This window comes from Brachionichthys hirsutus, chromosome 24 (assembly GCF_040956055.1).
Source record: "Brachionichthys hirsutus isolate HB-005 chromosome 24, CSIRO-AGI_Bhir_v1, whole genome shotgun sequence".
Taxonomy (NCBI): domain Eukaryota; kingdom Metazoa; phylum Chordata; class Actinopteri; order Lophiiformes; family Brachionichthyidae; genus Brachionichthys; species Brachionichthys hirsutus.
The window spans coordinates 2,700,653-2,723,363 of record NC_090920.1 but is presented as its reverse complement, the minus strand read 5'-3'; the positions used below and the strand labels follow the sequence as shown (position 1 = coordinate 2,723,363).

Genomic DNA, 22,711 nt, shown 5'->3' with positions numbered 1-22,711 from the left:
CAGGAAGAGGAGGACGGGGCAAAAAGAGGAGGACGGGGCAAGGAGAGGAGGACGGGGTAAGAAGAGGAGGACGGGGCAGGAAGAGGAGGACGGGGCAAGAAGAGGAGGACGGGACAGGAAAAGGAGGACGGGGTAAGAAGAGGAGGATGGGGCAAGAAGAGGAGGACAATGTAGGAAGAGGAGGACGGGGCAGGAAGAGGAGGATGGGGTAAGAAGAGGAGGACGGGGCAGGAAGAGGAGGACGGGGTAAGAAGAGGAGGACGGGGTAAACCACGACACCGTGCACTCCCGACACTCAAAACCAATTCAGTAAATCAACTGGATGGACAGAATCGTTTAACACACTATTTAGTTAATTTATATTAACCATCTACGATCAATATGTTTTATTTTACCCCACTGGTAGTTATTTAGTTAGTTTAGATTAACCATCTGACACTAAAATATTTTAGTTTACCCCACTGGTAGGTTTATGGATTATTGATTAAATAAATATTTGAAAGGGTCTGTTGTATCAGTGCTGCAGAGCCAAAATGATCAATTCTGAAATCACTGTCACTGCTGACAGCACACATGCTAATGCTAGCTGTGTTTAATAACGGCACACATGCTAATGCTAGCTGTGTTTAATAACAGCACACATGCTAATGCTAGCCGTGTTTAATAACAGCACACATGCTAATGCTAGCTGTGCTGATGACAGCAGACATGCTATGCTAGCTGTGTTTAATAACAGCACACATGCTAATGCTAGCTGTGTTTAATAATAGCATACATGCTAATGCTAGCTGAGTTTAATAACAGCACACATGCTATGCTAGCTGTGTTTAATAACAGCACACATGCTAATGCTAGCTGTGTTTAATAACAGCACACATGCTAATGCTAGCTGTGCTGATGACAGCACACATGCTAATGCTAGCTGTGTTTAATAACAGCACACATGCTAATGCTAGCCGTGCTGATGACAGCAGACATGCTATGCTAGCTGTGTTTAATGACAGCACACATGCTAATGCTAGCTGTGCTGATGACAGCAGACATGCTATGCTAGCTGTGTTTAATAATAGCACACATGCTAATGCTAGCTGTGTTTAATAACAGCACACATGCTAATGCTAGCTGTGTTTAATAACAGCACACATGCTAATGCTAGCCGTGCTGATGACAGCAGACATGCTATGCTAGCTGTGTTTAATAACAGCACACATGCTAATGCTAGCCGTGCTGATGACAGCAGACATGCTATGCTAGCTGTGTTTAATGACAGCACACATGCTAATGCTAGCCGTGCTGATGACAGCAGACATGCTATGCTAGCTGTGTTTAATGACAGCACACATGCTAATGCTAGCCGTGCTGATGACAGCAGACATGCTATGCTAGCTGTGTTTAATGACAGCACACATGCTAATGCTAGCCGTGGGGCCAGTATTCCTGGTTGTGTTTATTGTGCCGCGGTCAGGGATTGATCACTGACCTACCGTAGGCATGTCTGATTCAGACAGGAAGAGGAAGTCAGATCCGGGCTGAGTCCATCCTGAAGTGGGTCGACCCATCTGCAGCCAGACGCTGGAGGAGATCCGCGCCGATGGTTCCTTGGTTCCTCCTCCAGCAACGGACTCAGAACCCACCGAAGGAAAGACGTGGTTCTGGGCCGCTGAGCGATGAGGCCGTCGGCGTGTCGGGCCTCAGGGGAACCCCGCCCGCCTCCGATCCGTTTTTAGCTTGCAGATACTCGGGTTTATCGCTTCTCTTCAAGTTTACAGGAACAAGTGTGGGAAGTCGTATAAATTCAAATGTCACGTTAGCCCCCATTTGTTAGCATGCAGTCAACAATCCCTCCAGTGGAAACCGGGTCCAATTTAAGACTCACCAGCAACCCGGGCTTCTTTTACTGGATCACTATTAGTCAAAGAGGAATGGGGGGGGGCAGCCATACATTCCAGCAAGTGGCCCCCCTGGAAAGGGGCCACGGCGAGGAGTGTGACCTTTGGAGCTGAGACAGAGCCATTAGTTTGGCTGATAGAATAATTCATGGAGCCGGTGCTTCTGGTTCCGCCAGACTGATCCGGAGCCGACGTGTCCCTGACGGTCTGGGATGTCTCCATTCAGGTGTCAAAGCAGGTTTGGGTTTGGTGGTTCTACACACTGGACGTAGAACCGACAACCGTCAAAAGGCTGTGGAGAAAGGTCAGGGGTCGGAGCAGGCCTAAGTCACCATGACAACGTCGTAAGGTGTTTAGGCAGTGTAATGGGGTATATGGGTGTGACCTCAGTGACCTTCATGATCCTGAACGTGGACCTGGAGGACCTGCTTCCCTCCTGCGTGACCCAGGATCCCCCGAGGATCGGGGTTTATGAATCAGGCAGTTCCTCAGTGTGTCTGACGGACTTCGACCTTTGACCTCCTGACAGTCATTTTTACTGAACCCCGCGAGGAACATTCATCCATCTGAGCACCTTCTCAGCCAATCACGTCGTCGTTAATCCTCCTCTTGTCCCCCTCCAGACACGATGGCGACGTCCCCGTTCAGGACCGGTGACAGAACCCACACGCGGGACGGGAGCAGGTTCTCCGGCCTCCCACTGAAGCCCCCCCCCTCCGAGACCAGAGGTAACACTCTGCCTAAAACCGTCTCCTGATCTGCATTTCTTGTCCATCCAGCGGGGGGGGGGGGGGGGGGGGGGCAAAGATGCGGTCAAAGATGAAACGCCATCGAGGGAGTCGGTGCTCGTGGCCCGGCTGAGGTGTGATCAGGCGCCGGCAGCAGAACCTTAGAAAGACCAGGGCCTTCAAAGAGCATGAGTAAGGTGGCTCGCCCAGGTGACAGGAGGCCAGGGACCCGGGGCGGGCCAGAACCGGCGCTGGTGTTGTTGAACTAAGTGGAGCGCAGCAGCCGCCGCTCGCAGAAAGAGAATCCATGTTTTAATGATGTCAGCCAGCGAGAGATGAAAGGCCCGGTTCTGACCTGCTGCAGCTTCAGAGGCTGGCGGGCCGCCTTTAACATGCTAATCACATGATTTAACGACGCCGATAAAGGACGAGCAGGCCGCCATCACGCACACGACCACGGCCACGCCCCCCAAAAACCACGGGCTGTTCAGGCAGCAGCGACGGACTCCACAGGTCACTCAAGGTCAACAGTCACACGACAGCCAATCGATAGTCACTAGTAATCACTCGTAATCAATCATTAATAATCACTTCTATGTCATTTTTGAAATGCAAATCCATCCAGTGATTCCGTGACGCTTCTTCTCTTTGATGAAGAGCCCCGGAGCTCCACGATGAAGAAGTCATAAATGATGGATAACCACAGGGAGGGCTGAACGGGGGGGGGGGGGGGGGGTCCGGGTTCCTCTGAGGTCACATGATCAGTTCATGATCAGGTGTTCTGCTCCAGGTCCGATCGGACCCGTAAGTCAGGGTCCTGAGGGTCAGGGTCCAAGCCCCTCAGAGGGTCCCAGAAGGACGTCCTGTCCCTGGCTCAGTCTCAGAACAACCACAGACGTGCACGGAGGTCCTGAACCCGGGGCGGTTCCTCCGGTCCGGGCCGGGTGGTAGCCCCGCCGGGTTTTACGTGCCGGTCTGGTAATTTATTTCCTGCACTTTGCCGCGCGTCAGGAAACACGGCTTTTAATGTTATTTACACTTAAAACACGCTATTTAGAGCGAGAGGAGGAAAACGAATGGGCCCGGCGCCGACCCGTTAGATCACACGGTAACAATCTGGCTTGCTAATAGAACCATTCATCATGGAGCGGCCCGGTCCCGGTCCCAGAGGCCTATGGAAATGGGCTGCAGCTATAATGACGCGGAAGTGAGCGACGCTTCATCGTGGACAATTAGGGTGGCCCAGGTGCTCCTATCTGCTCCTATCTGCTCCTATCTGCTCTTATCTGCTCCTCCTGCTCCTATCTGCTCCTCCTGCTCCTATCTGCTCCTATCTGCTCCTATCTGCTCCTCCTGCTCCTCCTGCTCCTATCTGCTCCTCCTGCTCCTATCTGCTCCTCCTGCTCCTCCTGCTCCTATCTGCTCCTATCTGCTCTTATCTGCTCCTCCTGCTCCTATCTGCTCCTCCTGCTCCTATCTGCTCCTATCTGCTCCTCCTGCTCCTGTCTGCTCCTCCTGCTCCTGTCTGCTCCTCCTGCTCCTATCTGCTCTTATCTGCTCCTCCTGCTCCTATCTGCTCCTCCTGCTCCTATCTGCTCTTATCTGCTCCTCCTGCTCCTATCTGCTCCTATCTGCTCTTATCTGCTTCTCCTGCTCCTCCTGCTTATATCTGCTCCTATCTCCTCCTCCTGCTCCTCCTGCTTCGTTTTCAGTTATTTTCTGGAGTGAAGGAAAGGCCTTTAAAATACATTGTTTCACACCAACTCCTGGCCCGGATCAGGCCCGGATCAGGCCCGGATCAGGCCCGGATCAGGCCCGGAGAGGCCGGGACGCCGCTGCCCAGTAAATAGATTCAAATGAGCGCTTGTATGTCCTCTGACAGCAGGCATCTGTCCACCCCCCAGCCCAGCACCGCCCGGCCCGGCCCGGCAAGCCCAAGTCCGCCTCCTCAGCGGCGCCACGTCTCCAAACTGGTAATAACTGGTATTTAGGGCAGGGGGGGCGGAATAACTCCAAAACCAGCGCCAGGATTGATGATTGCGTCGGCGCCAGAGCGGGGAGTTTATCCACCGGTAAATCCAGACGCGTCTGTTCGGGGGGGGGGGGGGGGACCAACTAATCTACCTGAGGAGCAAAAGAGGAGGGGACAGATAGAGACTCACTGCAGGAGGCGCCAGGAAAGCTCAGGTGTTCACCCCCCCTCCCCTCCCAACTGGGTTCCAGTGGAGTCATGTCCTGTTCAGGGCGGGGTACACCCCCCTAGACAGGGTGCCAGCAGGGGGTGCGGGACGACAGCCCCGGGGGGGGCAGCTCCTGAATTACCGTGTTTTAGTTATGGAGGCTTCTGATTGGTTCTCCTGACGGCGGGCCTTCATCACCGGCCCGTCCTCGCACAGAAGCAGTGTTAGCTTGCAGGTGATTACTTAATCTGGACCGGCGCGCGTCTTAAGCAGGGCGATCCATCAGACCGGCGCCGGAGGAGGGTGGTACTCCGGGGGTAATCAGTCTTTGGACCCTCCCCGTCTTTAAACAGCACGCCGGCATCGTTGGTCCCGCCGCCGCCGCCGTCACCAGCAGCCGAAGGCTAAGGTGCTAGCCGCTGGGACCCGGCACACCTACACCTGGCCCGTGCTGTGACAGAACCGGGTCAGCCCGAGAAGGATCATCTCCCCACAGGCTGGTGGACAGAGGGAGTCCACCCACGCTCAGATCTCCAGGAGAGGACTCAACTGGACCCAGAGTCCCCCTCTGCGATGGAACAACCGGAGGGGCTGATGGACCGGGGCCCCCAATTGGCCTGGGGGGGCCCGGTACAGTCAAGTAAAGAGGGCTGACCTCTGCTGACCTCTGGGACCCATCCGTCAGGCTGTCAGCACACAATGAGAGCTCTGACTCACTCCAGTCTGGGGACTGTGGGGGCCCCGGGGGGCCATGTTAGTCCTCCAGGAGCTCAGCCCAAAGCAGATCATGATCCATGAAGTCCCAGGACTCCCTCTATAGATAGATCCAGAGTCGGTCGGTTCACCTGGACCTGCTGCTCTTTGGGTCCAGCAGAACCGTAGAACAGCCCACGATTAGCAGGTTCTGAAAGGGAGAACTTGTGATGAAGACCTCCTGTAGCTCAGGCAGTTCTTCATCATCAGACCTGAAACCACGTAAACCAGAACCAGAACCAACCAGGAGTGCGTGAAGGGTTCTCAGGGCTCCCTGAGTCGAGCTGAATGTCGGTTCTGATCCAGATGGGGGTCTCCTCAGCAGCACATTGATGATTCATTGAGACCGCCCCTCGGTGTGATCAGGAAGTATTGACCCCAAATGTTCTGAACTTCCTGTGGCTTTGTCCCGTCTTCATCTCTGCAGCTCCACACCACATGTTGCCCAACTTCCACGCTCCGGTCCCGGTCCATGGGCGGCACCAAGAGGGCCGGTACCACTACGAGCCTCGCGCGCTGCACGCCATGCACAGGTCAGTGGCCCCTCCTCTTTCTGTACGATGAGTCATCAGATTAGTGAGCTGCAGATCTAGAGTCCAGATCTACCCCAGATCAAGCCCATATCAGGCTCGGATTTAGTCCAGATCCAACCCAGAATTAGTCCATATCTGCCCCAGATCCACTCCAGATCAGGCCCAGATGTAGTCCAGATGTAGTCCAGATCTACCACAGATCCACCCCAGATCAAGCCCAGATTTAATCCAGGTCTACCTCAGATCCACCCCAGATTTAGTCCAGATCTACCCCAGATCCACCCCAGATCAAGCCCAGATTTAATCCAGGTCTACCTCAGATCCACCCCAGATTTAGTCCAGATCTACCCCAGATTTAATCCAGGTCTACCCCAGATCCACCCCAGATTTAGTCCAGATCCACGCCAGATCAAGCCCAGATTTAGTCCAGATCTACCCCAGATCAGGTGCAGATTTAGTCCAGATCTACCCCAGATCCACCCCAGATCAAGCCCAGATTTAATCCAGGTCTACCCCAGATCCACCCCATATTTGGTCCAGATCTACCCCAGATTAAATACAGATCTACCCCAGATCCACCCCAGATCAGGCACAGATTTAGTCCAGATCTACCCCAGATCCACCCCAGATCAGGCCCAGATGTAGTCCAGATCCACCCCAGTCTCGTTCAGGGCGGGTTTTCCTGGTGGGTGAACTCCATCGGTCTGCAGCTCCATCACTGACGGTGTCGTTCCTTTGTATTCGTTAATGGCTTGCTGTGGAGCTAATCTGTGTGGTGCAGCCTTGTTGCCCCCGAGCTAGTGGGGTAATTAAACTCTCAGAATGTCGAGGTCACAGTCCCGCCGTTGCTGCACTGCTGCTGGCAAGTCCGACTTCCAGGCTGCTGAGGCTTCAGTAATAGATCCAACGCGGCGCTGGGCAGAACCGAGCCTCACAGGCCGGTTCTGAAGAAACACCAGCAAAGAGCTGCTTCATAAAACGTCCACCTGGCTGGGGGGTCCATGCTGCTAAAGAGCATCTGGACCACCTCACAGGGCGGGCTGGGTCAGGTGATCAAAGGAGGCGTGGTCAGGAGCAGAAGGGGGCGGGGTTATATGTTAAGGAGGGGTGTGGTCAAACATTAAAGGAGGTGTGGTCAGCATTTTAGTGCATAATGGGTTCCTCTTTGAAGCCCAGTGACTCTTTTTCAATAGCAAAGCTGATTGGTTGAATTGATGTTAGACCACGCCCATGAATCGTAGGTACATGAGGTATGAGACGTTCAGACTCCATCAGAGCATCCAGATCCAGGGTTGAGATGTTACCCAGGTCCAGACTTCAGAACCAGGGTTCAGGGTGGTGCCAGCGAGGACTGAGACGGACCCGGTCTGACCGGAGTGGCGTGGCGTGGCGTGGCGTGGCGCGGCGTGGCGTGGCGTGGCGTGGCGTGGCGTGGCGCGGCGTGGCGTGGCGCGGCGTGGCGTGGCGTGGCGTGGCGTGGCGTGGCGCGGCGTGGCGTGGCGTGGCGTGGCGTGGCGTGGCGTGGCGCGGCGTGGCGTGGCGCGGCGCGGCGTGGCGTGGCGTGGCGTGGCGTGGCGTGGCGTGGCGTGGCGCGGCGTGGCGCGGCGTGGCGTGGCGTGGCGTGGCGTGGCGCGGCGTGGCGTGGCGTGGCGTGGCGCGGCTCACAACAGAAAGTCAATAGGCTCCTCCATTTAAATTCAGAGCTGATGGTGATGCATACTCCCTGCCTGGCGGGGGAAGGGCTATTCATCACCGCACCGTTCGGGAGGCGGGCGGGGGGCGGCCGTCCGCCGACTCGCCACCTTGATTAATGTAATTTGATCTTGACAGTGGACCCTAATTCATCAAGACCTTGATCCGGCTGTCGCTGCCCCGCCTGAGCCAAATTCGGCTAATTACAGGAAGGTTGCCCAGCAAATGAAGTGAGTGTCATCCGTGTCCCGGTGCAGCAGTTTATTACACCGCCGCCGCCGCCTCGTGGCACAGGTCCTCGCTGATCGTCCAACATGACATCTGAGCGCCCCTCCTCTTCATCACTGTTTGCATAGGCTGTAATGAGACGGCTGCTTAGTTTGTCACGCCTGTCAGGAACAGACGGTTTCCTCCTCTCCCTCACGCCGCCAAAGGTTTCCCTTACCCCGCCCCCAGGCCGATGACGGCCAGCAGAGGGGGGACACTTCCTGCTTGGTGGTGGCGTTCCCGTCTTTGCAGCGAGATGAGACCAACGTGCTGCTGGCTCCTCCCATGTCTGAGGGTCATGATGCTGGTGGCTCCTCCCATCTCTGAGGATTACCTCACTGGTAGCTCCTCCCTTACTTACGCTCAAATCATGTTTACGCGAGGGAAGTCCCGAGTCGGACGTTCGCTGGATCCATTACTTGTTATCAGATCTGGAGTTACGCTACAGAGTGAGACCTCTCTACTCCAACAGAGACGGCAGCGCGTGCAGCATGACATCACTTCCTGTGGCGCCATTGGTTGAATGCTGGCTAAAGCCTTTAGCAGCTTGAAGCTAGTCGTGCGAGTCTGTATTCCGGGTGAGAGAAACCCGGCGGTTGAGCTGCTGCTGTTACTTTAAGTATTAGTCCAAAGTGATCAAAGCATTTGATTGATTATTGAATGTTCGCTACATAAGTTTTCAAGAGTTAAATGTTTAAATATTGATCTGGGGTAGAGTTAAATATTCTAGAAGCATCAGACCGGTTCAGAATCAAACAATTTGGACTTGGGGGCAACAGAACCGGATCGGGACGTCCCTAATTTACGCTAGTTTATATTTGTATTAGATGCAACAAAAATAAACAAGTCAATAATAACAGAGTACATTGAGTGTCAACCAATGACAGAAGGAGGCGGGACTTTTCTCTAAATAGAGGTCAGTGCAGGGAGACAGCCGTTACCGTGGTAACGTGAGGCGTCCGCTTCACGTTCAGACTGGGACCGAGTCACACGTTGTCGCCGTGACAACAAGCACCCACAGGCCACACCCACACACTAACAACTTCCACCCTTTATAAAACGGTCCCAGTAAGACCAGTAGAACCCATAGAACCAGCAGGACCAGTAACGGGTCGTGACCCGACCAGGTTTGAAGTACTGTTTGGTACCAGAGACGACGGAGGATGAAGAAGAAGAAAAACTCCTCCTCCTCCATGGACGGCTCCAAAGAACTCGCGACTGCAGACAGAAACAATGACTCCGCCTCCGCCCCGGCCCGTAGCCAATAGCGGTAGAGTCTGAGCCGGTAAACAAACATCTGGGTCCGACGGGCCATCAGGGGCCGTCTGAAGAACCACCAGACTCCGAGACCAGAACCAGCATTCTGATGCGAGGCTGAAGCAGCAGTAGAACCTTCACCCCAGAACCGAACCGGCACCGACGTGATGTCATCACGAGAGTCCGGTCGGCCAATTGTGTCTACTTCCTGTCTCCAGCCCTGCAGGTCTGTCCGGCGGACCCGACATCTCCCTGATCCGGGTCTCCCCCGCCGCCGTGCCGACGGGCACGCCCTTCAGCCCGCCTCCCCCGTACCTCGGCGCTCAGATGGAGCATTACCTGCGCTCTGTGCACGGCGGCCCCGCCCTGTCCGTGGTCTCGGCCCCCAGAGGAGTCGGCCCAGCTGCCTGTAAGTCCACCAACCAGAACCAGAACTCGTCGCCACTGCCGGGTGGACATTCTGAGGAAAGGGGCGGAGCAGCCCCCATTAACCCTAACCCCCCCCCCCCCTCTCCTCAGTGGCCCATGAGCATCTGAAGGACCGCGGCCTGTTCTGGCTTCCACCTCCCCCAGGGCCCGGCCCAGGTGAGTACTGCCACCTGATGGCCAACCACCGGAGCCCATATGGAGATCTGCTGATGCAAGGGGGCGGAGTCACCGAGGGGTCTCACCTTTCTGACTACATCACCCCCATCGACGGTGAGTCAGCGGGAGACAGCAGCTGGGGGGTTGGGGGGGGTGGAAGGTGAATGTCAGGTCCTGGTCCTGGTCCTGGTCCCCCCCCTCCCCCACAGATCCTGCAATCAGGCTGAATTGATCGTAGCGCTAAAAATGATGGACTACTAGTGCTAACTGTTAGCACCGATGCAAGCACTAACTATTAGCGCAGGGCTGGGCAATTATTTTTTTCATGGGCCGGTCCGAGTCAACCAAAGGGCCGTATGCGGCCCTGGGGCCGTACAATGCGCAGGTCTGTGCTAGCGTAAAGTCCACAACAGCAGAATGGCTTCACCTGCTGACTCACCGGTGTGTCCACAGTGTCCCGCCTCTCCAGCCCCAGATTGATACCCAGGCTGGGCAGGAAGATGGCGCTGACCGCCTCGCCGCCGGACGCCAGCATGGACCTTCAGACGATGATCCGGACGTCTCCCAACTCGCTGGTCGCCTACATAAACAACTCGGCCGCCAGCAGCTCCTACCTGTCGGTGGGAGGGTTCAGGTGAGTCCCCTAGGAGACCGCTGTGGGTTGGGTTGGGTCCTTCTTCCCTGTGACCTCGTATCTTCTGTCCTTCATCCTTTTAGGTTTCTTGTTGCTTCCTTTCTTTCCCATCTTTACTTTTTCTTTTTCTTTTCCTCTTCCCGATTCCCCCTTTCTTTATTTACCTCCTCAGGTTCTTCCTTTCCTCCTCTTTGCTCTGTACTTCATTTCCCTCCTACCTCCTATTTTTTCTCTTTTCTCCTCTACTTCCTGGCTTGCTCCCATGTCCTCCTGGTCATGCTTCTTCTTCTTTGGTCCCTGCAGCCCGTCCTTCCCCTTCCCTCATCCCATCAACCCTGGGGCCTACCAGCAGCTGTTGTCCCAGCAGCGGGGGCTTGGCTCCTTTGGTCAGACTCCGCCTCTCATCTCCGGCCGCCATCCGGCCCTCTGCCGCTCCCCGCTGCCAGTCTCCACCCGCCACACCAACCTGTTGTACAAGGTAAGCACAGACACAGGTTGAACCCCACCTGTGTCCTTTGGTCATAATAGTGACATCATTATAATCAGGGTCGCTGGAGCCCCCGCCGGGACTTTGGTGTCTGGAAATTGGGCATCCAGTTCTTGGGTGTCCAGGTGACGTCCAAGTCATGGTTGTCCAGGTGGTGTCCAGGTCTTAGATGTCCAGGTGACATCCAGGTCTTGGGTGTCCAGGTGACATCCAGGTCTTGGGCGTCCAGAGTTCTTTCAGGCCCACCTCAGCACGATTAGCCGATTAGCATCATTAGTCTTCATTGACGAGTTTTGTCCCCTGCGTGGCACTAATGAAATCTTGTCTCCCCAGGACCACGGCGGACACTCTGCGGTCAGCAGCACCGGAGACCGCGTCCTCACCAGGAGGTCAAAGGTGAAAGCTGAAGCCGTGGGGCTGAGGCCGCCGTCTGCAGGTTCGCCGGTACGCAGAACTGGCTCTATTGGTTAAACGGTCCTTTTAGTCGGTCCAATCAGAAAGGCCCAGTCAGATCCGCCAGTCGTGAAGGTGAAGAGACACCTGGGTGGTACTGGGAGAGGTTTTTTCTCCTGTACTTCCTGATCCACTACCTGTCGGCCAAAGGTAAAGCCCACCTGATTAGAGGGTGGCGCCCCTTGGCTCCGCCCCCGCTGCCTGGCGACGGTAAACTGTGCCAGAACACTTTGTTTTCATGAAAAATCGTCGAGGAGCCACTTCCTCTGGCTTTTGACTAATCTGTGGCTCCTCTTCCACAGCGATGCGGTTTGGGCTTGATGCATGGGTCGGCGCCACTCGCCGGCGTCCCCGGGCCAGAACCAGAATTGATGAAGATAGTGTGAGCGGGTGGAGGGGGGGGGGCGAACATGCTGCAGTCAGCACCATCCGTGTTGCACTGCAAAACCAAGCCTCTAAAAATAGAAACAGGTCTAATCAGCACGGTGCTGAAGGTCCGTCCGCGGGTCCGACCCGACAGTCAGACGGCTGGACCGCTGACCAGCCTTTAATTCAGGAAACGGGAATCCGGTTTCCCACATTCAGGATTTATGGAAAACGTTTAAAGCAGAAAAGGAAATATTTTCAAATCCAGAAAGGTTTTGAAAAAAACGGTCCCGTCTGTTGTCCTGGTGCTGCCAGAAACAAAGGTGATGGGGGACATGGGGTGCATGTTAGCGGTGTGAGTTCAGGTCCTTCAGCACCAGCAACTGACGTGAACCGTCGAGGACAAATCAACGTTCATTTGGCTTGTCCACAGAACCAGCAGGGCAGCGAGTTGGACCTGAAGGACGACGTGGATCGAGACGGATGTAAGCAGGACCCGGATGCCGTTCACGAGACCAACTGCCACTGGGACGGCTGCAGGAAAGACTACGAGACCCAGGAGCAGCTGGTCCACGTAAGTGTCTGCAGACCAACACTGGCGACCCGTCCAGAAACCCAGTCCTTAGAACCAGTTCCAGTCAGAACACATGAGCTGCACAAACTGTACCGACCAAACAAGAAAGGAGCCAACCAACACCTGAGGCGACCTGCCAGGTGAGTGGGTTCGGGTTCGAGTCTGAGGTGACCTGCCAGGTGAGTGGGTTCGGGTTCTAGTCGGAGGTGACCTGCCAGGTGAGTGGGTTCGGGTTCGAGTCTCAGGCGACCTGCCAGGTGAGTGGGTTCGGGTTCGAGTCTCAGGCGACCTGCCAGGTGAGTGGGTTCGGGTTCTAGTCTGAGGCGACCTGCCAGGTGAGTGGGTTCGGGTTCTAGTCTGAGGCGACCTGCCAGGTGAGTGGGTTCGGGTTCTAGTCTGAGGCGACCTGCCAGGTGAGTGGGTTCGGGTTCTAGTCTGAGGCGACCTGTCAGGTGAGTGGGTTCGGGTTCTAGTCTGAGGCGACCTGCCAGGTGAGTGGGTTCGGGTTCTAGTCTGAGGTGACCTGCCAGGTGAGTGGGTTCGGGTTCTAGTCTGAGGTGACCTGCCAGGTGAGTGGGTTCGGGTTCTAGTCTGAGGCGACCTGCCAGGTGAGTGGGTTCGGGTTCTAGTCTGAGGCGACCTGCCAGGTGAGTGGGTTCGGGTTCTAGTCTGAGGCGACCTGCCAGGTGAGTGGGTCTTCGGAACATGTAAACTCCACAGAAACACCTGGTTTGAACCCATGACCTTCTTGCTGTGATGCAACAATGCAGATGATGATGATGCTAACCACTATGCTGTGTGTGTCTCTGTGTGTGTCTGTGTGTGTCTCTGTGTGTGTGTCTCTGTGTGTGTCTCTCTGTGTGTGTCTCTGTGTGTCTCTGTGTGTGTCTCTGTGTGTGTGTCTCTGTGTGTCTCTGTGTGTGTCTCTGTGTGTGTCTCTGTGTGTGTGTCTCTGTGTGTCTCTGTGTGTGTCTCTCTGTGTGTGTCTCTGTGTGTGTCTCTCTGTGTGTGTCTCTGTGTGTCTCTGTGTGTGTCTCTGTGTGTGTGTCTCTGTGTGTCTCTGTGTGTGTCTCTGTGTGTGTCTCTGTGTGTGTCTCTGTGTGTTTCTGTGTGTGTCTCTGTGTGTGTCTCTGTGTGTGTCTCTGTGTGTGTCTCTGTGTGTCTCTGTGTGTGTCTCTGTGTGTGTCTCTGTGTGTGTCTCTGTGTGTGTGTCTCTGTGTGTGTCTCTGTGTGTGTGTCTCTGTGTGTGTGTCTCTGTGTGTGTCTCTGTGTGTGTCTCTGTGTGTCTCTGTGTGTGTGTGTCTGTGTGTGTGTGTGTCTCTGTGTGTGTGTCTCTGCGTGTGACTCTGTGTGTGTCTCTGTGTGTGACTCTCCGTGTGTCTCTGTGTGTGTCTCTGTGTGTGTCTCTGTGTGTGTCTCTGCGTGTGTCTCTGTGTGTGTGTCTCTGTGTGTGTGTCTCTGTGTGTGTCTCTGTGTGTGTCTCTGTGTGTGTCTCTGTGTGTGTCTCTGTGTGTGTCTCTGCGTGTGTCTCTGTGTGTGTGTCTCTGTGTGTGTGTCTCTGTGTGTGTCTCTGTGTGTGTCTCTGTGTGTGTCTGTGTGTGTCTCTGTGTGTGTGTGTCTCTGTGTGTGTCTCTGTGTGTCTCCTACAGCACATAAACAACGAACATATCCACGGGGACAAGAAGGAGTTTGTGTGCCGCTGGTCTGATTGTTGTCGGGACCAGAAACCCTTCAAGGCTCAGTACATGCTCGTGGTCCACATGCGGCGGCACACCGGGGAGAAACCACACAAGTGCACGGTGGGCAAAGGTTGTCTCTACCCCTGTGGCCCCCCCAGAGGGTTCAGGGGCCTCCAGACAACAGAACTTCATGTTTCTCCTAACAAATCACCTTGAGGACTGAGAAATACTACAGTATTAAATACTCCAGTACTCTACAGTACTACTGCAGTAGTAAAGCTGTACCATCTCCTGTGGTTGTAGTTTCAGGGCTGTACTAAGTCTTACTCCTGTATCAAATACTCCAGTACTCTACAGTACTACTGCAGTAGTAAAGCTGTACCGTCTCCTGTGGTTGTAGTTTCAGGGCTGTATTAAGTCTTACTCCTGTACCAAATACTCCAGTACTCTACAGTACTACTGCAGTAGTAAAGCTGTACCATCTCCTGTGGTTGTAGTTTCAGGGCTGTATTAAGTCTTACTCCTGTACCAAATACTCCAGTACTCTACAGTACTACTGCAGTAGTAACGCTGTACCGTCTCCTGTGGTTGTAGTTCGAGGGCTGTATTAAGTGTTACTCCTGTACCAAATACTCCAGTACTCTACAGTACTACTGCAGTAGTAAAGCTGTACCGTCTCCTGTGGTTGTAGTTCGAGGGCTGTACTAAGGCCTACTCCCGCCTGGAGAATCTTAAAACCCACCTGCGTTCCCACACCGGGGAGAAACCCTACGTCTGTGAGCACCAAGGCTGCAACAAAGCCTTCTCCAACGCCTCGGACCGGGCCAAGCACCAGAACCGGACCCACTCCAACGAGGTAGGCAGCGGACCCGCCGCCTCAGGGCCCTGTAGCCCCTCACACAGAAGTGTGTGGGTTAATTTCCCCTCAGGATGGTCTGCAAGGGAAATAATGAGGCGTAGATGTATCGAGTACAACCGACCACAAACCATGACAGCCAATCATGCTGGTCTCCTCCCCCCTGCACCCTGCTGGGGGGCGGGACCACCTGCAGATGGTAAAGGGAAAATGAAACCTGGTTCAGGTACGTCTCCTGCAGAGAGGAGGTTCAGAGTTCGCCAACATTAAACGTATGGAGATCTGACGAACTCCCTCAACCTGCAGGAGTTCTGTCCAGGCTTTACACCTCCTTTTCCTTTAGCAAATGTTCTTTTCTCCTTCTAAGTCATGCAGCAGATAACTGCTAGCAGCAGACAACAGCTAGCCGTAGCTACAGATAACCACAGTTAGCATACCTGTCAACCAGTACGTTTTTGCCGTACAAAGTACGGTTTTTATGCATTCTAAGACGTGTACGGCGTAGAAGAACATCTGTACGGGAAAACGCAAATTTGTAGCGTCCGTCAGACGCTGAAACAAGGACGAGATGGGTCTCAGAACAAGCTTTTATTAACCGGTAAACCCCGCCACTAACAGAACAGATATCCCCTCCCGTCTCTCTCACCCCCTCCACGCTCACACACACCCCGCCCCTCCTCCCTGGATGCCTTCACTGACTCTCTGCAGAGTAGGAATTACGAACACGAACACGAACCGTTACAGTCCCATCCGGTCTGCACCGAATATCAAGAAACGTGAAAAACATGTTTCCCAATCACAAGCCAGCAAAGGTTTGTATTTTTCTGTCCCTGTTTGAAATTTAAATTACAAACATCATTGATCGATACTTAAGTTTGGTTTACAAAAATAAAAATGCTAACGATTTTTTCCCCCGAAATATCTGTTCTTATTTAAAAATTTAAATTACAAGCATTATTAATGGATATTTTAGTTTAGTTAAAATATCAAAATTAAACTGTATCCTAATTAATAATGTCCAACTATGTACATAAATAAACGCATTTGAAAAAAAATATATGGTGTAAGGTTATTTTGTATTTTGTAAGGAAAAAATCAACGGTTTGTAAGGCCATGGAGCCTTGGAGGTTGACAGGTATGAGTTAGCCACAGTCAGAGATAATAAGGGTTAGCAGCAGCTAATTGTCTGCTGTTTCCGTTGTACGCATCATTTATCGTTGACATTATTTTGTTCATATATGTTGGTCTTAGTGCCGGTGGCTAGCAGAATCTAATCATTGTCCTGTTAGCAGTCAGATGTCCTTCTTCGGGAGTCTTTCCAGTTCTGGTTCAGAGTCTCGTGTCTCGTGTCTCCAGAAACCCTACGTCTGTAAGATCCCTGGTTGTATGAAGCGCTACACCGACCCCAGCTCTCTCAGGAAGCACGTCAAGACCGTCCACGGTCCAGAGGCCCACATCACCAAGAAGCAGCGCGTGGACCCACTGCCGAGGCCGCCGCCGTCCAGGGACAACGGCGAGAATGAAACGAGGAGCGTCCAGAGGGAGGACAAGGCATCACACAACAGCGGCTCCAGAGGCACGGAGGACTACCTGCACATGAAAGCTATCAAGACGGAAACCTCTGTGGTAAGATGGCGTCCTCCAAACGACAGCGGTCTTCATCAGAACCCGTCTTCTGTCGCTGCTTGACTGTCCTTTCTCTCTCTTTCTGACGTCCCTCCCGGACAGACTTTACTCAGGTGAGCTCTCCTCAGACTTCCTGTTGAACTCATTCAACGGCGATCGACCGTTTTATTGAACATAGAGGCGTGGCCAGCATGAGCATCAGGGATAAACCATCACAACCCAACAACGTTTCCTCACCAGAATGCAATCAGGTCTAGTACGAGGCCAGGTTCTCCGGGCCACTCGTCATTTCATACCTGGACCAGGTACTCTGCTTCAAGCCCCAGAGAGCAGCCGCTCACTCGAGTCCGAGTCAGGCTGGATCGAGTTCTTTCAGGTCCTGGAGAACGTGGGGTTGCTTGTTGTTCTGAGAGGTTCTGTTAGGTTGGGCTGGTTTGTCCTAAAATTAACAAAGACCATCGGCAGCGGTTCCTCCTGCCGATTTCTGATCCACAAAGACCTTCTGTAATCTGTGCTGCACCCCCTGCCTCCTCCACCCGACCATCCAACCGTCCATCCATCCATCCGCCCGTCCATCCAACCGTCCATCCATTCGTCCACCCGTCCGTCCACCCATTCATCAACCCATCCATTAATCCATCAATCCGTCCATCCAACGGTCCGTCCGTTCACCCATGACGTATCAGTCCACCCCAGGCAGTCATTCATCAAGTAGCAGAGAACGGACACTTGGTGGCGCCACCAGCGATGACAGTGGAGTAGAACTCGCTGCACACAGCAGGGGAAGCCTGGGGGACACCAGCACCTCCCCGCATGGAGTCCTTGGGCTGTTCCACCGGCAGGGCCGTGGTGCTGGTTCTCCTCCTCCGGGAACCAGCTGAGCACCAGCCAGCACCTCCAGAAACCAAAGGCAGTGAGGGACTCATGTCGGTGGGCAACGTCCCAACACCCCCGGTCCTCTGCACCAAGCTGCCCCCCATTCCAGCCAGTGGTGAGTAGAGAGACGTGCAGAACGGTTGGTGTCTACTTTGTGCTGGGACAGTCGGTGAAATAGTGGCGGCAAAGAGTATCCGAAGATTACAGAACTGCTAAGAATCAAGTCTTGTCTCTGACTCCACAGGGGTCCCCATGGACAGTCTTGGTACGGGTGGTGATCTGATTTCCTCCCCTTGATCCGGCTTTGGTGATTCCAGTTCTGGTCAAAAGAGTCCATTGGAAGACCTCCAGCACCCTGAGCCCACTTAACACCTTCACCACCGACCATCAGCCCAGAGCCAGCGACCCCCTTAAAGGCGGCAGTAAACTGGTCAATCAAGGACGGGGCTCCCAGCGGGGGTCCAACGGACTCCGGAGTTCTCCTCATGCACATGGAACATTCAAGGGACTGAAAAGACGCGACCGAGTCCTGGTTCTGTACAGACTTCCTGTCCAGTCCTTCCGTCTTCTGAAACCATTGTCTTGTTTATTGTGGCGCTGCAGGAGGATCGGATCCCGGCTCAGCCTACACGATGCATGTTGTGGTATAATTAGGTATAAAGGAGAACATAATTATCTGGCGCTTTGTCTTCTGGAATGAATCTCCACTAACTTGTTTTACGCCATCAACGACTTGAGCCGACGTTCTTCTGCGGCGGGGGAAAACAATCAGTGGCGCTCCTCGTCCTCTCAGCGGTCGGGTCCCCAGCGAGACATACATGATTAACTGTGACACGTCGGCTTCAGCCGTCTCGGATCCCATTTGGGAATGATGATGAGTCCGTGCGTCCGTAAATCGGTTGCTGGTGGCAGACGGACCAGCCGCTCCGTGTCGTACGTTACGCCAGTTTGTCGTGCCGGCCGAATGGAATTGTTTTTGTACATTTTTAAATACAGAACTGCTTCTGATTTCTACTCCTGTGTCATCCTTCGTATGGACCTTGTTCCACATCTGTGATTCTGATCCGGACAATCGGGGAAGGTAAAAAACAAAAAGAACTTTTCCTTCTGTATCGCGGTTTTGAAACAAGTAAACTTCCTGTTTAGGTCCGGGACGGGGTCGCGACCTTCATCGTTACGGTATCAAAACAGGTAAACTTCCTGATTAGGTCCGGGACGGGTCGCGACCTTCATCGTTACGGTATAAAAACAGGTAAACTTCCTGTTTAGGTCCGGGACGGGTCGCAACCTTCATCGTTACGGTATAAAAACAGGTAAACTTCCTGTTTAGGTCCGGGACGGGTCGCGACCTTCATCGTTACGGTATAAAAACAGGTTAACTTCCTGTTTATGTCCGGGACGGGTCGCGACCTTCATCGTTACGGTATAAAAACAGGTCAACTTCCTGTTTAGGTCCGGGACGGGTCGCGACCTTCATCGTTACGGTATAAAAACAGGTCAACTTCCTGTTTAGGTCCGGGACGGGTCGTGACCTTCATCGTACCAACGACCATAAATGGCACGTGAAAGGAGGAGTCAGATGTGACGCTGTCACGTGATTGGTCACATGTTCAGTGTGGGGCCTCATGTATTATTCAGGGCCCTCCTGGTTGCAACGGGGCCACCTGAAGGGGGCTCCGTGTCGGCGGCTGCTGAATGTTAACGAGAGCCTGAATAATCTGGACCCTCACCCTCAGGTTGGCGGCGCCGCCCGGCCCGCTCTGTAGCCCTGAATGTTTAATACGGCGCCAGTGAAAGACGTCTGGGCGGCTGGCAGAGGTTTGGGGCGAGGTGAGAAGTTCTGGATGTGTTCCACATCAGAACTCAACACTCACATTCAGATTCTGGCGCCGTCTCCTCACCAGCTGCCGGTCCGCGGGCCCGACCAGAACTTTCCTCCGTCCGGATGACAAAAACTTCTGACGCAGCGCCGTAAAGTAGTTTCTGCTCTCGCCCAGAAACCAAGCAGCGCCGCGTGAACCGGGTCGCTGGCGCCGGGAGCCAGCCAATCATCGGCGAGGTCATCGAGCAGGATGATGTTTATTCATCGCCGGTTCTGAAACCAGCATCTGTCCCCCCCAACCATCTGTCACTGTGTCAGCGGGCTGTGATGTCATCATCACTCATCACACCCAGAACCTCAGACAGGACCCTGGTGCTCCAGCACAGGTCCCAGGACACTGAGGTTCTGCTGGTTCTGGAGACCTCCGGGTCAGACCCAGGTGGTCTGGACAGGTTCTGTTTATCCGTTCAATATAAAACGGTTTCATTTAAAAATGCTTTCATTTTTTTTACAAATAAACAAACAAACGAAACATTCATTTCCTGTGGAAAGTTTCCGGTAACAATCCTGAGTCGGGTTCTGGGTCCACTTCCCCAGTACTCTGCTTCCGAAGTCGCCGTCAGATGAGGGAGGCGTGACCCAGCAGCAGAGGCAGGTCAGCGGCGCCGCCGTGCCGGGTCTGGGTCGTCCCGGTCTACGGTCTCTGGAGGCCTGAGGGACGAGGTCCTCATTAAAACCTCTCCTCCTCCTCATACGGGCCACCGGGCCGATCCAGGTGTGTCCAGCAGGTGACGCCGGCTGTATTCTGATTAGTTTCTCCTCACACGCGTCAGGAGTGGGTTCTGGAGGCGTCGCCAAGGAAACAGACATGAACATTTACCCATGATGCAACAGGAGTTTCAGTTTGAACGTCTGACTCCTCACTGAGTCCAACCAGCCTGGACCGCCTCCTTTACGGGAGGAGCGGCGTCCTGATTCTGGGTTCTGGTCCTGGGATTCTTGACCCCTTGTCTCTGGACTTCTGAAGGACACAGCTCTCCTGGCTGTGATTGGCTGCTAGGCTCAGATTGGGGCGGGGCCAGCCCAGTTATGCAGCGCTTGGCGCAACCTGTCGGGGCTAATGGCTCCAAGGATGATGGATGGTGTTTGTGCGGCGCTGACGGACCCGACTCGCCTGATGATGATTGGATCCAAACGGCAGACTGATTCAATTATCTCACATCATCTGCATTAATGCCTTATTTGGGCTGCGGGGACGTCGGGGGGGGGGGGACAGGCCAGTTAGACAGGAAGTCCACCTTCAAAACTGCAGACGCCCTTGGCCCCCCGCAGACACGCCCATCAGCACCAAGACACGCCCCTCAAGACAGAGGAGTCAGACACTGACAGCCAATCAAAAACACTCTGCATATCAACTTCCTTAAGGGACAGCTGTACACAAAAACAACAATAACAAGTGTGTTACTTCCTGGTGTGTTACTTTACTTCCTAGAGTGTTACTTCCTAGTGTGTTTCTTACCGGTGTGTTACTTTACTTCCTAGTGTGTTACTTCCTTGTGTGTTACAAACACTTCCTCGTGAGTTACTTCCTGGTGTGTTACTTTACTTCCTAGTGTGTTTCTTCCTGGTGTGTTAGTTCCTGGTGTGTTACTTTACTTCCTAGTGTGTTTCTTCCTGGTGTGTTGGTTCCTGGTGTGTTGCTTTATTTCCTAGTGTGTTACTTCCTGGTGTGTTACTTCCCACTTGTCTCTTCTGGAACACAAACGCAGGTTTCCATTTCCTTCTGCTGCCCCTGTTCTGGTTCCGCCCCTCCATGGATCCGATCGGGGGGGGGGGGGGGGGTGACAGGAACTGGACTCTGAACCCGTCTTCATGGGGGAGCTGTTAAACGGTCCTGATGAATAATGAAGGTGTGTGTGAGCAGCCCCTGGACTGACCCTGCCCCCCCCTGGGCCGCCCCCGGCGGGCGTTCGGTGTCAGAATGGCGGGTCTCAGAACACCTTGGGGGCCCGGGGGGGGGGGGGCGTCTCCATATTGAGCAGACAGATGAGACCTGTTAAATGGAGGGCGGGGGTGAGGCGGACCTCCGGGGTCCAATCCTCATCCTGAGCTGCAGGGACGGGGGCTCTGGCCCGCCTCCATCGGACCTCACGTCTTCCACACCTGCAAACCGGAGCTGACCCGGAGCGTCTGCCAGCCCGGGCCTTCCCATCATGCACGGGGGCAGCAGCGAGCTCCCAGGAGCCCGGCCCGCCTCCTGCCATCTGCCATGATTTATAGAAAGCTGCCGATGATTTATGGGCCAGTCAGCGCACAATGAGCTGGTTCTGTTTCATTTACACGACCCGCGACCCCGCCGCCAGTCCAGCCGGGTCGGGGAACGCTCGCTAATCAGACTCTTAACGTGGGGCGGGGCACAGAGGCCCGCAATGAAATTAAGTTACGACAGCGTGCGCATACCGATGAAACGGGCCGCCGGCGCCGGGCCCGTCCAGCAAAGAGGTAGAACATCGAGGTGAAGCGCAGGTCACCTGGTGACCCTGTGGATGGACCCAGAGACACAAAGGCCCCGGGGGAGCAGGAAGGGGGAGAGAGAGAGAAAGAGAAGAAGAGCAATTTCTCGGAATCTGTTCGTCCAGTCATCTCGGACAGCTGCGCGTCTTCACGCAAGGCCTCGTGGGAAATGGAGTTGTCGGCCAGAGGCGTTAGATTCCCCGCAGCTGTGGGCTTCGGCCGCCCTCTGCAGGTGATCCAGTGGAACCGCAGCAGCAACGGAACGCTCCGTTCTGGTTCGAGAAGATCCGGTTCCAGCGCTGGAACCGGATCTTCACCGGAACCTGTCCTGCAGCCTGCTGCCCAGAGCGCGAACACGCACACACATGCACACACACACACACACACAGGCTACAGACCGGAACAGCAGCAGCGACTCTGAAGCAGGGCAGCAAAGCATGCTGGGTAATCCCATCAGATGAAGCGTTTACCTTCAGAAGGTGTGGAAATGAAGAGACCCACTGGTCAGTGTGTGTTTACCGTGACGTCATACGCCCCTCCCTTCACTCGGGGAGGGGGGGCTCCCGCCCCGCCGTCACACCGTGAGTGAAGACGCTGCTGACATGACACTAAAGCGTTCCAACATGGCGGACGGCAACTTTCCTTGTCTTGGGGTGGCGTGGGGAGCTCAATGAACGTGTAGTGAGAGCCCCCCTGCTGACACCAGAACCAACACAGACGCGCCGCCTGGACTCCCGGTCCGGTCTCCGGTGCAATTTTTGGAACCTCTCACGGAAGCGAGAGAAGAACCAGAGCGAAAAACAGAATGTCCGGTAACATTTCGGGCGTCTGCCGCCATCTGCTGGGTGCCCAGCGGTACTACAGTTGTTGGGCGTCAATGCTCCGTCATCACACATCCGGAGCCGAACCGGGCAGCTGTTACGCCCCCCCTAGGAGGGAA

The 22,711-nt window shown here is 54.4% G+C and overlaps 1 protein-coding gene and 1 non-coding gene across 2 annotated transcripts; both read left to right on the top strand.

Moving 5' to 3' along the window:
• Positions 1-2,263: 2,263 nt before the first annotated feature.
• Positions 2,264-19,972, top strand: LOC137912284 (zinc finger protein GLI2-like). Its single transcript, XM_068756633.1, is given in 20 exon segments — positions 2,264-2,369; positions 2,513-2,617; positions 5,978-6,083; positions 9,518-9,708; positions 9,819-9,998; positions 10,338-10,518; positions 10,822-10,996; positions 11,339-11,449; positions 12,258-12,398; positions 14,048-14,197; positions 14,769-14,933; positions 16,290-16,550; positions 17,228-17,364; positions 17,366-17,432; positions 17,434-17,497; positions 17,500-17,550; positions 17,680-17,700; positions 17,753-17,972; positions 19,611-19,709; positions 19,855-19,972. Coding segments are annotated over 20 exon segments (2,649 nt in total).
• Positions 19,973-22,407: 2,435 nt separating this feature from the next.
• Positions 22,408-22,537, top strand: LOC137912292 (U4atac minor spliceosomal RNA). Its single transcript, XR_011106186.1, has one exon. It is a non-coding gene; the product is annotated as a U4atac minor spliceosomal RNA (small nuclear RNA).
• The last annotated feature ends 174 nt before the right edge of the window (positions 22,538-22,711 follow it).